The sequence below is a fragment of the Corvus moneduloides genome, chromosome 9 (assembly GCF_009650955.1).
Source record: "Corvus moneduloides isolate bCorMon1 chromosome 9, bCorMon1.pri, whole genome shotgun sequence".
Taxonomy (NCBI): Eukaryota; Metazoa; Chordata; class Aves; order Passeriformes; family Corvidae; genus Corvus; species Corvus moneduloides.
In genome coordinates this window covers 4,760,026-4,775,769 of record NC_045484.1, presented here as the reverse complement: position 1 = coordinate 4,775,769, position 15,744 = coordinate 4,760,026, and the positions used below count along the sequence as shown (strand labels likewise).

General features: G+C 44.3%; 1 protein-coding gene across 2 annotated transcripts in view; it reads left to right on the top strand.

Annotated features, from left to right (window-relative positions):
• RGL1 (ral guanine nucleotide dissociation stimulator like 1) overlaps positions 1-15,744 on the top strand; it is a 54,882-nt gene that overhangs the window by 37,774 nt on the left and 1,364 nt on the right. For both annotated transcript variants that reach the window (XM_032117823.1, XM_032117824.1), the window contains exons 6-17: positions 1,636-1,760; positions 2,397-2,612; positions 5,749-5,852; positions 6,922-7,006; positions 8,842-8,931; positions 10,082-10,168; positions 10,391-10,423; positions 11,131-11,252; positions 11,556-11,645; positions 12,855-13,038; positions 13,671-14,072; positions 15,160-15,274. In XM_032117823.1, the coding sequence (XP_031973714.1) occupies positions 1,636-1,760; positions 2,397-2,612; positions 5,749-5,852; positions 6,922-7,006; positions 8,842-8,931; positions 10,082-10,168; positions 10,391-10,423; positions 11,131-11,252; positions 11,556-11,645; positions 12,855-13,038; positions 13,671-14,072; positions 15,160-15,274 (1,653 nt within the window). The remainder of the gene's footprint in view (positions 1-1,635; positions 1,761-2,396; positions 2,613-5,748; positions 5,853-6,921; positions 7,007-8,841; positions 8,932-10,081; positions 10,169-10,390; positions 10,424-11,130; positions 11,253-11,555; positions 11,646-12,854; positions 13,039-13,670; positions 14,073-15,159; positions 15,275-15,744) is intronic.

Here is a 15,744-nt window from a genome sequence, read left to right as displayed (position 1 = left end):
AATTCTTGCAGGTTGAGCAAGCAAACCAAGGAGAAGCAGAGGTTGCAGGGTCAGGAGGGACACGTGCTTGCTCTCAGTGCAGTCAAGAGGCAGTCAGACTTTGAGAGGGCTGAATGGACCAGAGGGGTCCTAAGATGATGAGATACTTGAATACAAGAGGATTCCAGCTTGTTGGAGAGCAGGGAAAAGACTGGTTACACATCTGTGAGGGAGAAAAAGAGGGACAAAAAAAGAAAATGAAAATTTACACTGCGCTTCAGGACCTCATTTTAAGCATGCTGTGAGGTTTTGTGTAGCGCTGCAGCTCAGTGATGAGGATTTTCAGTTGAATTTCAAGAGCCGAAAGGAAAAGGAGTTTTTACAAAGCCAAAAGGAGTGAGATTCTTGTAGCAGTTCAGTCCAAGTCCATTTAATTATGCAAATTGTTACAAAATGGCCACGGAAAAGTAGCGCTGGAACAGAGGTCTCCATTTACCACACTGAGCTCTGCTAATAAAATGTGCAATTCAAATGTACAGATGGAGATCAGCCTGTAGACATAACTTGTTACATCAAAACTGTAGCAATTTACATTGGTGATTATGTTTTGTTAATTACTGGAGGAAGGAACAATGAAGTATTTTGAAAAACAATGATTCTCTATCACGTTATCTGCTGTTGTTGCTTTAATGCTCTAGTTTAACTGGATATGAAGTCTTGCATAACATTCTTTGTTTTTGTAAATGAAATCTCACCAGTAGTAAACTTAGTACTTTGGTTGTTAGTCTTTGACAAGTCCCTATTTTTTAATCCCTCTTATGGAGTTACTGTTGCCTTACAGTAAAAGGGATTAGGATTTTTTTTCAGGGAGTTTCTGTTTGACTTCCTTCTCTACCATGAGAAACAAGGGTATATTTCTTGGTGTTTGAATTTTTGTTCCCAACTTCTGGGAGCCAACAGGTGACATGGCAGCAGCTGTGGAACCCTTTCCCTTCTGCACTGGCTCAGGTCCCTCAGTGAGGAAAGTTCTGCTCTCCCACCTCGTCTCTGCTGCCCAGTGCAGATTTGAAAGAACCATTCAGCAGAATACTGTAGGTGCTCACTGTATTCCATTTCCTGGGAAAAATTCCCTGAGAGGAAAGGTGAAGGCTGCTGGAATAAACTCTCTTCAATATAGCCCCTGTAGCCACAAAGGGTGCCATTAAATCTGGTATCTCCTTTTATTTCTGGATAGAAGAGCATTCCTAATGCAGTATTTTGGGGGTATAACTGCAGCCTCATGCCTTTGTAGTTTGATAATTTTTTTTCAGATTATAAATATTGGAAAGTAGATTTAAAAAATTGTGCAATGTCAGTAAGGAATTTTTTTGGAGGTGCTGGTGATGTTTTTTCTTTCAGAAGAATAGTTAGCAAATGGGTCAAGCCACTTCTCTGCTAAGATTTGTTCTCTCTATTTCCTTTTATTCCACCTTTGCTTTGCCAATTTAATCTTCTGGTCATTTTTCTCACTCAAATGGCACAGTGGGGCCATTACATCAGCTAGGGCCCTTGGGGCGTTCTGCTGTAATACAGTGATGTTGCAAAATAAACAAACACCTGCTTTGATTCATTGTTTGCTGTATAAATTTACCGAGTGTTGTTTTCCATTCTGGCCAGATGGGTTTTGTAGTACTTCTTCCAGTGACCTGGTTGATGGAGAGGAACTGGAGATCAGCAATCCAGAAGAATTTTCCTCTTTTCAAGACCACGTTGTGGCAGAACAGCTAACATACATGGATGTTGTATGTAGAGTATTGCATATAATATAACTTTAAACAAAATAATATATGGGGTTTTTTTAAGTTATATTGCTATAAGTGCAGGGTTCCAGAGCGGGACTGCTGCTGGGAGACAGAACACAACTCTGTGGTTATCCCTGGTTATCCCAGCTGCTTCAGTCATTGGGCTTCTCCTTCTGTCATTCTGAAGGTTTTTTTGTTTTTGTTTTTGTTTTTTTTTTTATGTGTAGCCTCTTTTGCAAAAGTTATTACTTGGCACTGAGAAACAGCATGTTTTGACTATATTGCTACCTGGCTTAAAGATATCAAGGTACTCTGGACTGTAACGCTCTGATTTTGCTTTGTCTGTATCAATCTCCTTCCAAATACCATTATATGAAAAAAATTTATCTCAGTTATGCAGCTGATATAAAGGTGTCCCTTATTTTCCCAGTATTGTTTAGCTGACAGCTCTTTTAGGGCATCAAGCCTATAAAGAGTGTGCCAAAGCGTATTTTAAACTAAGAGAGAGCCAATACTTACCTTTAAGTACCATATTAGATTTAGATAAAATTTGTCCTTGAAACCTGTATTTCTTCATGTGGATAAAAGAAATTTAGGAGAAACTTGCTGGCTTACCCCACCTCTGTTTCCCTCTAGATGCTCTTCAGAAGAGTTGTGCCCTACCACTGTTTGGGATCCATCTGGTCTCAAAGGGATAAGAAGGAAAACAAGAACCTGGCTCCAACTGTCAGAGCCACCATCACTCAGTTCAATGCAGTCACCAAATGTGTCATCAGCACTATCCTGGGGACCAGGGAGCTCAAAATCCAGCAGAGAGCCAAGATCATTGAGAAGTGGATTCATATTGCACATGTAAAACATTTATTCTGTTTAATGTTTTTTGGGTGGGTGCCTTGGAGTGAAGGAGTTGGGAGAGGAGAAAGGGGTTATACACATTGGTCCCAAGCCATCTTAGCTCTAATTCTTCCTATTTTTAACTGATTTTTTGGTGATACCAAATGAATATTGCCCTTCCTCTCCTCAGTTCTTCCCCACCATGGAAATGGGGTTGATACTTGGCCATGCCAAAGCTTTAAAGAAGTCCAGATAGCTGATATCAGTAGCTCTTCCCTTGTCCACTGATGGAGTAACTCCATCGAGGGAGGCCACTGGGCTGGGCAGGCAGGACTTCCTCAGCATGTGGAGTCACCTCCCTGTCCTCCATGTGCCTCTGCAGAGCTTCCAAGAGGATCTTGTAGCAGCTTCCATGTTTCTTAATCTTTGCATGAAGGTGGTTTTTCCATGCCTGCTTTACATAACTCTAGTTTGCTAATTTCCTAGGTTTTAATATTTTACTGTAAGCTTCCTAATTCCCCTCAGAGCACTGGGCAGCTGGCAGTAAATGAGACCTCTCTGGAAGAGACCATTTCATTTCAAGCACTTCCATGTGGATTTGTGTTGATTTCTAAGAATCACATGGATTCTTTTTGAGCTATACAGAACAGTCAGAAAAAGCTGAAGCCAGAGGCTTTCCAACCTTGGCAGTGTACTTCTGTGCTTCCAGAGGCAGCATTCAGTCCTGGCACCTGAGCTGTGGCAACTGCATGGTTCAAGAAGCTGGTATGGGGAAGGTCTTGGACCTCTCCTGTGGCACTTACGTCTGCTTGTTTTTATCATCATCTGATGGATGCTTTATTGCCTGTGTGAAGGGATTAGGAAGTTTGACTTCCAATTTCTACATGCAGATCTGAGTTGCAGAGGGCACCAGCTAAAAGGGCCTTCTTCCTGGGGCAGGCTGTAAAGAAATTTGTCATCATCCCAAGGCAGGAGGGAGGCCTGGGGAAGCCAGGACAGGCACTGCCCTCATCCCACTCACTCTTTGGGTGGAGAACTTTGTTCTACACCCCTGTTGATTCGGTGCTTCTCCCTTTACTTAATTCATACCCATAATTAAATGCTCCAGTTGTAGCATGAAACACATGAAAAATGTAGGTACACACTCTGCAGAATAATGGCACATGCACAGGAGCTGGGTGCACATATACTTAGCTGCCCACTTCTGAAGGCAGCTGGTTGCTTTGTGCATGCAAATGAGTGTTTTGAATAGTTAGGTGCCTGAACTAGAAAATAATCCACTCATTAAAGTACAGTTATTCACTGACAACTAAACTTAGCAGCACAGAGTTCCATGTTTGTTATCCCTTTGTGGCTTTTGGATCCATTTTCTTGGTTCAAAAGATAAACTGAATACTTTCTCTAACTGCCAGGCCTCTCTGCTCCACCTAGATCTAAGGTTCCTGAGCAGGAGCCGCCAATTTCACTCAAACAATATTTTCTCTAAAAATAAAAAGTAAAAATGAAATCATTAATATCCTGTTATGCTTAACATTTTTTATATCAAAGCTGTTTTGCACAGGATTCTTTCTGGTTTTCCCTCTGTAAAGGACACAGCATGAAACAAAATTATTCAAACCAGTCTTAGAAATTCTTCTTACATGCTTGCTCAAGTTTAGTCTCCAGTCGGTTGAATCACTGAGAACACTAAATCCAATATTAAATTCTTACTGTGCTCTAAGTTATACAGCATGCAATTAAGTCAAGATGATTCCAATTGGATCTTCCAGTCCAAACTCCTGTTGTACTGGGAAGCAAGAAAAAAAGCTGATAATTTGTGCCTCTAAATTCATGTTCTCCCCAACCTGAATTTCAGGTTGAACAAAAAGAAAGGTCTCATTCTTCAACATGTCAGTCTCTGGAGAAGAGCTGTTACATGGGGTTTTTTGGCCCCAAACCACGCAAAAATAGCTTTCAGGTCTGGTGAGTCCTGCCACATGTTCTTGAAGTTGGTCTTTAACTGACCCAAGTGTCCACCTGCTTCAGGTGCTGTCGGCCCAGGCTCTCTGCTTAAGCCATACTTTGTTAAACGGAGCCTCCTAATTAGCACAGAGAGTTTTTTGTAGGTCAATATCTGGAGGAGCCTGTACTCTCCTTAGCTGTTCAGTCACTTTTAATGCAACTCGTGAACAGAGCTGCTGATATATTAAGGTCTGAGTTTTGCTTATGCTTGAGGTTGCTTTACATTTGTTCAGTCCTACAAAGGAGATAAATCATGTCTGTTTTCACTGTAAGGATCCTTTACATAACAAGCATTACTAGGGTAAGAATCAGATTCATAAAAATGTTGATAAGCAGAATTGGAGTTTGAATACATTCTCATCTCCATGCAGCAGTCAAATTGGCAGGTGTTTTGTCTGCTGGATTTGCATGTACAGACACCTGTGCTGAAGTCTGTGGTGTCCAAGCTCTTGTTCTTGAGCCACCAACAGATTCCAGGAGTTACAGACCAGACTTTCCCTCTTGCTTCCCTCTGCTTTTTGAGGAGTCTGTGCTACTTTTTTGAGGTTTTGGTTATCCTTTTCCACCCAAGCTTTTGCCACAGAGTAGCTGAATAAGAAATGTCCATGAAGCAGTCTTGTCCATGAAGTTCAGATTTGATCCCAACTCTGGAAAAGCTGGGAAGGTTTTTCTCTTTAACAGTGTGCACATACTTGAATAACAGGTTATTCCTTTGCATGTCTTTATTTTTAATTGACACTGAGATGATTGAAGGTTTAAATTTCAAATACCACACATAAAGAGGCAAAGCCTGGTTTTCTCCCTAAGGGGTAAAAGGGATTGGTAACTATAAAAAGCTTTTTAAGAAGTATAACCTTTGTGCCTTTCACCATGGCTTCATGGACTCAGTTCCACTTTTATTTTTACTGGGAGAACTGGAAGCTGTGACACCACAAATATATGAAAGTGAGGAAAACAAGATCTAAATGCCAAAGCTTGTGAAGTGTTTGGTGGCTGGAGTGGGGAGTGATACTTTTGATGCTCAGTGTTTGCACAGCTGCTGCTCAGCAGTGAGAATGTGTAGCAGGCATGACAGGGCTCAGACAGAGGAGTACTAAGGTCTGTGTAATGCTGACATTTAATGCTCCTGTGTTTCCAACCGCTCCTTTCACAGGAATGTAGGATCCTGAAGAACTTTTCCTCCTTGAGGGCTATCATTTCAGCTCTGCAGTCCAACTCCATCTATCGGCTGAAGACCACCTGGATGTGTGTTTCAAAGTAAGCCTCTCCCTCAGTTCCCAAGGGCCACAGGGCTCAATGCTCCTTCTTTTCATCTTCTCCTCACTCTTCCTGTTCTGTTCCTTCACTGACATGGGTTCTGTCAGAAGAACCTCCTATTCCGGGGAGGCTCAGACCCCTCCTGTGAACTCCTCTTCCCTATTGCCCTTGGGGATACTGGATTCTGTCCTTTTTTGCATACTGGGTCTTCCACAACCTCTCTCGAAAAACTATGGCACTAGCTTCTCACCCACCTCACCGCTCCCAGGTCACCATGATCTTTGCCTGTGGTCTTCTCTCCCATGAAGTTTGAGGAGTTCCAGCTTGTTACAAATCCTCCCTACTCCTCTCCCAGTGCTGATATTTACATAAAATATATTCTCAAACTACAAAATCCAGTACTGAAGGTAATATTTCTTCCAGGGGAACAATTTATTGTGTTAATAATATTTACTGCCTGCCCCACAGATGCCAGAAGTTGCTGTCTAGAAAATACGGTGTTCTGCTCATTCAGTTTTGGCAAAAATCAACCAGATTTCTTTGATTTCGATAAACAAATTAAAATACCACTCTGCCAGGCAGTATCCCTTTCTATTTCCTCTCCACAGGTGGAGGTGGGATTTCCCTTCTGCTGTCCCGTGTTTCTGATCAAAATATTGCTAATCTTGTGTTTATAGTGTTGGGCAAAAAACTACTCCTACACTTAAATGCTTCCAGCTTTCCAGAATGCATGGAACAGGGCAAAAATCAAATACTTTGGTTCCCTCTCAGCTGTTTTTCTGTTCCCTTGTATGCCCTGACCCATTCTCACACCGTGCAGACAGTTCAAAGCCCTGCCCAGGGGCTGCTGATGGTGTTTCTTTGTTGTCAAATAAGGCCCGACTTTACGGGGAGCACCAGAATATCCCACCAAGGCTCCCAGGAGATGTGCAGCATCTCACTGGATGCATTTTGGTGCTGTTATCTTTTATAAGTCAAACTGTTAACGATTGATGAGAAAAAAACAGAAACTTGATTGGATTTAGAGTGCTTGCTAATGATGTAAATGATTTAATCTTTTCCTGTGCAGGGATATCCTGCTGATGTATGAAGAGCTATCTGAGATCTTCTCAGACCATGACAATTATCTGACAAGTAGGGAGCTGCTGATGAAGGTGAGAACCAGTGTGAGTTCAAATCTTGTGATCTCAATGAAATCTGAGGTTTAACCCTTTTTGAAACCAGCTGCCAAAGCTCATCTCTTCCTCAAGGACCTTACTTGGTGCTTTAGGGAAGAGCAGGCTGTAAAACCTGTAAAACCTTTTGCTGGGCTGAGAGCTGATTTCCTTGTTCCTGGAAGAATCAGTAGCTTTAGCCTGTAGAATATGGATAGCCACAACCAGCAGGCTTTGGCAGCATGATCTGGGTGGACAGCAGGTCTTGCTGCCCCTCAACCCATGAGGTCACTGGCACCATGCCACAGCTTCAGCTGAGGAATCAATCCAAGATGTTTATCCCATTATGCTGTACCTTTCTTAGAACTAGGAAGCAGGGCTGGGAATTCCAAAGGAACAGGCTTCCTACTCTGTGTGTGGCCAGATGGACAACAAAGAGGGCTCTGTCTGGAGCAGTTTGACTTGTGCACTCGCCTGGGTGAACTCCAGTAAGCTCAGGAGCCTGAAAGGGGTGAGGAAGAATAGCAGGGAAAGGTTATGTTCTGCAAAAACTAAGGAATGTTTGTGGCAAGTTTTTTCCATTTACATAAAAAAGTTCCTATAAACTTGCTAACCAGTTCATTCTTTGGTAGTTTTGTCCAGCCAGTCTGGCATTTGTCCTTCAGCCCCTTGCCTTGGGATCTGAAACACTGTGTTTTGCTCAGGAATGGTGGGTGAACACATTCACATCTGTCAGTCTGTTTTGTTTATCATCCATTTATCAACATCTGTAGGTAAATTTTAAAGCAGGTGAGACCATAATAAGCATAGAGGGAAAATGTGTGTTCAGAACAGCCTATTTAACTAAGTATTAAAAGACAAAACAACACAGACTGAGCCCAGACCTCTGGCTCCCAGTAAATCACCCTCCAGCTGCCCTAAGTAGATTTGAAAAACATTTTGGAAGCAGCAAGAGGAGAAAAATTCCACAGAATAGCTAGAACCTCTCCCCTGCTTTTCATCTTGGACCATTTGGAGGATTAATATCCACTGAGTGCTAAAAGACTTTGTTTTCCTTCACTATAAATAGCCCCTGTAGGGAAGCCATGTTTGACCTTGCCTGTCCATCCTGCAAATCCAAGTGTGGAGCAAACAAAATGCCATCAGAAACAGATGGGGTGGCACAGAGAGGGAGCAGTCTTCTCTCCTCCTGAACAGACTTTAATAATGATTTGTGACACACCTATGCAACCACTGGAAGAAACATGTAACTCCAATATCCCCTGTGCATCCAGGGAAATAAAGGTTTAAAGACCTATGCTGAAATATCTCATCCATTCATAGAAAAGCTGGAGTTGTACGGATGGAAACCTACTCCTTTAATTTCCTGCGTGGTTTTGGATGAGTCAATAAGCCACAGTCGCTGGATCTTGGTGTTGCAGCATAAGAAAAGCAACAAAGTGTTACATAAGATGGAGATGTTTACTTGTAGCAGGCCTGATTAGGGAATTTAGTAGCAATCCTGAGGTCAGGAGTGTCGGGACACCTGAACTATGTCTGAGCTTCTCTGATTTAAACTCCCAGGAGATTTTCAGCAGCCTTGGCTTTGGCCAAAGCTGTTCTGAGAAAAATTCCCTCATAGTCATCTTGTGTGATTTTTGTCTGAAATTCCCAATCAGCATCCGAGTCCCAGGAAATCAACACATGTATGTAGACACACGTGTGTCTGCACAGCAAATATTTTTTGCTGGCTTAACTTGTCTGGTTAAATGTACTTATTATTTTACATGCATATAGTTGCTAGTTTACCACTTGGATCCTCCATTAACTGCCTTTAATTCTCTTCTACCTCACAGGAAGCAACATCCAAATTTGCGAATCTGGACAGCAGTGAGAAAGAAAATCAGAAAAAGTCACAGAAGCGACTGCAACTTCAAAAAACCAAGGTGTGTTTGGGGGGTTTTCTCCCCTTTTTGAACTGGTACCATGATTAACCCTAATTGGTCAATTCTATAAGAAGCAAAATCTAGAAAGGTCTTCACCAGAGTGAGTAGGCAGGAGATGATTGATGGATATAGACATGTGGTCATCACTTCCAGCTGTCTTGTTTCTGTCCTACAAGAAAGAGTTCCATTATCTACTCTTGTTACACTTTAGAGAGAAACACAATTTCCATGTAGTAAAATATGTGCTGCTGTAAATACTGGAGTTCTTGTGATAAAAAAAATTAGCTCTGGCAGAGCAGAAGTCTCATTTACTTTCAAACAAGCTCATGAAGCTTCTGACACACCAGCTTGAAAATTGCACAGGCTTCTACAGAGATTGCTTTGTAAAATGTGTCTGGGTTCCAGTCTGTTGGCGAAAATAGTTTTTGTCTCAAAGCTGGCAAAGATCTGAAAGGATGGGAGGAGAGAAATCTGGGATAGGGAGGCAAAAGTGCTGAATATGATTTTTGTCTGTGTATTTGTTTGACTGGAAAAAGTACAGATCCTTTTGGATGGTAGAAACAAGTGTTTCCTTCACAAGTGTAGAGCCAGCCTGAACTCTGCAAGTGCTGGCAGTCTAGAAGTTTAAAGTGTGAATAATTAGCACTAAAATGCAGTGGATGGCTGGGGAAGATGGTCACTTCTTGGAGAGAGAAAAAAACTGTGGCTTGATTTGACTTCACTATCACAAGGTATAATCATTAAGTAAAAATCCACGGGGATGAAGCAGAAACTGCTCATACAGGCTGGCCAGGACCATTCCTCAGCTTCGCCTCTTGCAGCAGGTGACAGAGGGACCCTGTTCCTGGTCCTCAGTGCTTCTCCCACAGGCAGGGTTTCCTGGGGGACCCACTGTTGGGAATCAATGGGGCAATACTGTGATACGAAACCACTGGGTGATACCTGTGAGAGCATCCTGGTCTCACTGGAATTGGATTTAAATTCTAGATTATCTAATGAGAATGATGTAATGAAAGAAAACATCATTGTAAGACTGCTGCTTGGTTAAGCAGATTACTTTAATTTCATTTTCTTACACAGGAGTGTTCTGGAATTCTAATTATTCTCATTTTTCAGTTAATTTATCCAGCATTACTCTGCTCACTTGCAGGGAGTGATGCAAGGCACGGTCCCATACCTTGGCACCTTCCTGACCGATCTCATCATGCTTGACACAGCCCTTCAGGACTATGTTGAGGTAACTTGGGGCAATTTTGGAATGCTAAATACCCTCCCTGCCTCCCCAAATGAGTTTATCTGTTTCTATATCTTCTCCTTCTGCAGCTCTTAAAATATGTTTTCAAAGAGAAAAAGGAAACAATATGCAGTATTATTAACCAGAACTTGTGTGAATTTGAGTGCATTTATCTCAAGGTACAAGTCTGGGTCTTCTCTGATCCCTTCTCTTTCCTTCCAACAGGGTGGCCTGATCAATTTTGAGAAAAGACGAAGGGTAAGTTGAATGTTCTGTGATTTTTGGTTTATTGATATCCTTTGGGCAAGGCCATTTATCTTTAGCAGCTGAACCAGACCTGGTGGCAGGAGACCTTTGCTTTCCAGAATATGCAGTTAGTAAATATCTTCCTTCTCCTGCAGGAAACTCTTTGTAGGTAAAAGGCTGCAGAGAGCAAACGAAGTACAGAGGACTGAGAAATAAATGATGTCAGTCTCTCAGTCTCATCCTTGTTGGTCAGAGATAAGTAATGTCCTGTAGGAGTAAAGGTGCTGGGGTTACCTTGGGCTGAATGAAGTCAGGCCACATCTCCATCCTGGGGCTTGAAAGCAGACCTGAACTTGGCTGTGATGGAGCCATTTCCTGCCCTTAACTGCTCAATAACCTGCCCTACACAATCCAGGGTTATTCTGGCAAAGTGTGTGTACAAATGCAGTTACAGAAGAGCAGCACACTCTGGTCACTTGCATTAAGGGGGTAGCATTTTGTGTTCCTCTGGAGCAAGTGTGAGTGCACATTATGAATCCTAGGAAAAAAAACCCACCTTTATTGTTAGAAAACTGGTTCTTGAAATAGTTACTCAACTGAAACTGAACTTCACATCAAGCTAAGTTTGTCCTGGGTCCCTTGTTGTATGATTTCAGAGTACGAATGAATATCATCTTGTTTTCTAATTAGACTTTCTATATGATTATTTCTTGTCTTAGGAATTTGAAGTCATTGCCCAAATCAAGCTCCTGCAATCTTCATGCAACAGCTATTGCTTGATACCAGACCAGAAATTCATCCAGTGGTTCAGGAGGCAGCGACACTTAACAGAGGAGGAGAGGTAGGTCCTCAATGCAGCTGGCAAACCTCTGTTCTCGCCCCCCCCCCCCACACCTGGGCAGGTCATGGCAGGGACATACAAACACTGGAGAGCACTAGTTTTAAAAACAATTATAAAGAGGTGAAATATCCCCTTGGGCCTGGTAAAATGTGGGCAGGACAGTGTTCCTCTTTGTGGGGCTGCAACCTTCTATGAGGAGGGAATAACTGAAGGGTTCTTGGATTTCTTGAATGTTGCTGCTGTGAGATGTACAACTAAATAATATTGTCTGCAAATATTCGCCTGCTGCCCTCTGCCCTGCAGTTACAAACTCTCACGTGAGGCTGAAGCAGCTGCTGATACCAACATCCTGTCTCCAAAATCCCAGAAAAGCATGGTGAAGAGGATCAGCACGTGAGTATGATGGGGCAGAGGGGGTTTGGAGTGGGAATATGGACCTGGATAACTCAAACAAGCAGCGCTCATTTCATCAGCTGCAAAACCTGGCTGGGGATCCACACCCCTGCATTGCTTTTAAGGAGCAATGCAGCCTTGTGGCTGAAGCTGTTCCTTTGTGTTGTTAGAAGTAGTCATGAGGATTATTAATTATAAAAGAGACTAGAATCCTTCCTATGGTGTCAAAAAAAGGAATCATTTTAGTGCTGGATTATAATTCAGTACCTATTGTGTAATAACTTCCCTGAATGCAGCAGCAAAACAGAATAAATGAGTCTCATCTATTATTAGTCTAAATTGCTATAGACATGCAAAAATTCCTTGCAGGATTTTAGTATGAAAATTGAGGTTAGCAAAAAGGCATTTGATAGTGGAAACAATCTGCCTTCCAGCTGGAGAAGGAAAAAAAATCATGGGGATGTGGTCTAATTTGGTATAATACCACAAAGATTCAAACAGGAGGTGGGTAGAGGACAAGGCCATGCAGCTAGACATGAGAAACAAGAGGCTAGCAGGAATGCAGGGAAAGCTGCATGGAATAAAGCAGAGTTCAAAGACTGAAGTAAAAATATCTGCACTCTGAATGTGTTTTGCAAATGAATACTGTAGAAAAGCAGTGAGTGACACCTCTGTAAGCTGTATGAAATCATTAACTGCATGCTGATGCTCCCTGCTCCTCCACTTGGTGGGTCAGACCAGCTTGTTTCCTTTGGCACTCCTTTCAGGTCACTTGACCTGCATTTAGAAATGAGTGTTGGAGAGGGAGAGCCTTTAATTTACACTTTATGATCTCTTTATTGTGTGCATCTCCAGCCTTCTAGAGAGAACCTGGTACCTGTGGCACCCTGATAGAGGGCAGGAATTGGCAACAGGGTGAATTTGCCCTTTGAAATCTATTAAATGAGCCTGAAAATGTGAAGAGACCGAAGGGGAGTGTTGTTCTAGTGAAGCATGAGCTGGTTGTGGCCTTGCAGCTGTGGGCACTCTGGGTCAGGAAGGTGTAGTGTTAGCCTGTAACAAAGCCTGTATAAATACCACAGAGGAAATTAAAACAATAGGCCACTCCAGAGAGGAAAAAACTCCAGAATGTAAGAGTTCTGAACCAAGGGACAACTTTGCTCAGCCCAGCTCTCACTTACTGGCTTTTATGCTTTCTTTCTATACTAGACTTTTTCTGGGCACTGATGTGTTCACCCCACCCAAAGAGCAACCCCTGAAGAGCTCTCCTGTAGGAGGGAGCTCTGGGGAAAGCACGGATTCGGCCAGTGTTTCATCGTGTGAGTTTAATCACTCTGAAACTGAGGATGTGTGTGTGACTCCCGTCTCTAGCCCTGAGGACCCTCTGAAAAAGGTACAGCTGAGGCCTCTGTATGCTGCAGGCAGCCCCAAGACACTTGCCCAAGGCTCTTGGCCTTGACTAGAGCATTGGTTTTAGTGGAATGGAGAGAGAAATGTGAAAAAATGGAAGTAATCCAGTCAGGACTCTTGAATAATGTTCTGTGTTGCCCCTTACAGTGGGTTTGTTCCTGTCAGGAAGCTTTTGAGCAAGGCAGAGGGAGAGAAAGGAAAAGGCTGAGCAGGGGAAGGAAGGGGGCAGTTTCAAGGAGAATGGCAGCAAGGGAGTGGTGTATTTCCACTTGTGGAAGCAGGAGTGCCTGTGACACCCTCTGCTCCTTCCCAGCCGGTCCCAGCTGCTGGGACCTCGTGCTGTTCCTTGGATCTGCTGCCACCTCCTGGACAGCTCTTACTGCGAGGCCAGAGCAACCCCAGCAGCACAGAAATTGTCATTAAAATGCTGAAATCAATCAAGTGAAGTTCAGTTTTCCTGGAGACAAGGAATCCTCCTGCCAGCAGGTTGGGCAGAGTGTGGGTGACTGAGGTTTTGTCTGTGCCGTCTGCTTTCTCCCGTTCTTCTGGCACAATGACACACCCAGACATACCAAATGTCTCCTTTGTGACAGCACTTTCCTTTCTGTTGTGCAGATCTCTGGATACCCCTTATCCTCCTGTTCTCCTGACTCTTCCATGAGCACACCTTCCTCAGGGGTGTCATCTTTACCCTCATTCCTGCTGGCCTCCAATGACGACAAGAGCTCTGTGGGCTCTGACAAGGGCTATGACTCCGACAAGGGCTCCATCAGCTCTGACAAGGGCTCGATCTCCAACAAGGGCTCAGACTCCAGCAAGGCCTTGGACTCCGGCAAGGGCTCCATCTTTGACCCTGGCTCAGGCTCGGACAGTGGCTCCATCCCCACCAGGGACTTGGGCTCGGTGCTGAGCAGTGCCCCCAAAGAGCTGCCCGTGTACAACCGGCAGAGTGGTGGCTCATGCATCATCCGGGTCAGCATGGATGGGCTCCACGCCAGTGTCTACAAGAGCATCCTGGTGAGTGGCACAGCCCTGGGCTTGGCAGGTGTGTCCATGGCGGGTGACTGAACCTATCACTGCATTGAGAACACCCCTTCACTGAGCTGGCTCATCAAACCTGGCTGGAAAGGGAAAATGGCACATGGTGCCAATGCAGCATGTGTGGAGCCTAGTTAAGAATGAGATGTTTGAAAACAGCTTTGGGGAAGTACCTAGTCTGGAAATTGAAGTCTGTGTTTTATCAAAAAGCTCCAGGTGAAGCACTGTGAGCACATTCAGGTTTTGAGATAAGATGCCATGTTTTTCCTGGAGCAGCTTTCCCCAGGAGCTGGTTTCTGGAAACAGGGAGCTGCAGGGGCAGGAACTGACACACCCTTTAATTCTGCAGCTTTTCCCTGTGAAGAAGGGAGAATCTCCCTCCTCTCGCCAGACCAGCAGCTCCAGAATTCAGACATTTCCCTCTCTGCTTATTCCAGACATCCTGATACTGCCACTGGTGCTGGACCATGGGTGATGTGGCTCAGCTCAGCTGGGGACCCTCAAGGCCTGCCGGGGAGAACAAACATGGTTCTCAGCACCTTTAGTTCCCGATTTTAATGGTCTCACCTCCCCAAATCCAGCCAGTTGTTCCCTGAGAGCCTGACGGATTTGGCTCCTGGGGAGACTGCAGGAGGCTCTGGAGGAGCCCTGTGTCTGCACCAGATGCACTTCCACAGCACACAGCAAACCCAGCTACAAGGCCAGAAAGCTCTGCAGGATGTCCAAGGAAGTGCTTTGCACAGGAGCCTGCAAATAGCAGTTAGGGCAGCTATTCAAGGGGCTTTTGTGGCTGGTGAGAATGAGGTCTCTCAAAGGGAACAGACACTGGGATTTACTGCTGTCTCTTCTAGTACCGTATCTGTCAGCTTGAACTAAAAAGCTGCCACCTCCAAATGTCATAAATACTAAGTTTAGTATCTGTCAGTGCCTGCCCCTTTGTTACTGACCCACTGTGGTTTTTTCAGTTCTCTGACATCTCTTCTAAGATCAAGCAGTCAGGTTTTCACTAATTATTAAATCACAAGAGTGAATGAGAAGAATCTCTCATTGCAACTTATCTTTCCAGATAACCAACCAAGACAGAATCCCTGATGTCACACAGCGAGCCTTGCTGAAGCACAACCTCGAGTCTGATGCAGTTGAAGATTACGAGCTTGTGCAGGTCATCTCTGAGGACAAAGGTAGGGAAGCAGAACTCTGCTGCTGCCTGGAAAGTTCTGTTGGATTTCAAAGGAAAGAGTAAAATGGGAAGCATTAGAAATGCCATGGACAGGTCACAGCTGCCAGTGAGATCCCCCTGGCCACTCAGAGGTAGTTTCTGTCAGCACAGCCCCCTGCCCACAGGCAGAGCCAGCTCCTGGGCTGCCAGGCAGACCTCATGTGTGCCATGCAGCCATAGAGTGACCACAGGATTCGGGGTGGGGGGGATGTCCTGCCTCCCTGGGACTAGGCCCTTGGACCCCACCCATCATCAGCCTTCTCTAGGAGAGGCTGCCACAGCCTCTTGCCAAGGTGAGCATGGCCTGGGCCCAGCCTCCCCGTCCTGCCCTGCTTCCTTTCCTGCAGGAAGCTGCTCCCGATGCCACTCTGGCAGAACAGGGAGAGGGCCCTGCCCATGCCATCCTGCTCCCTGTCCTCTCCCAGCTTTCCT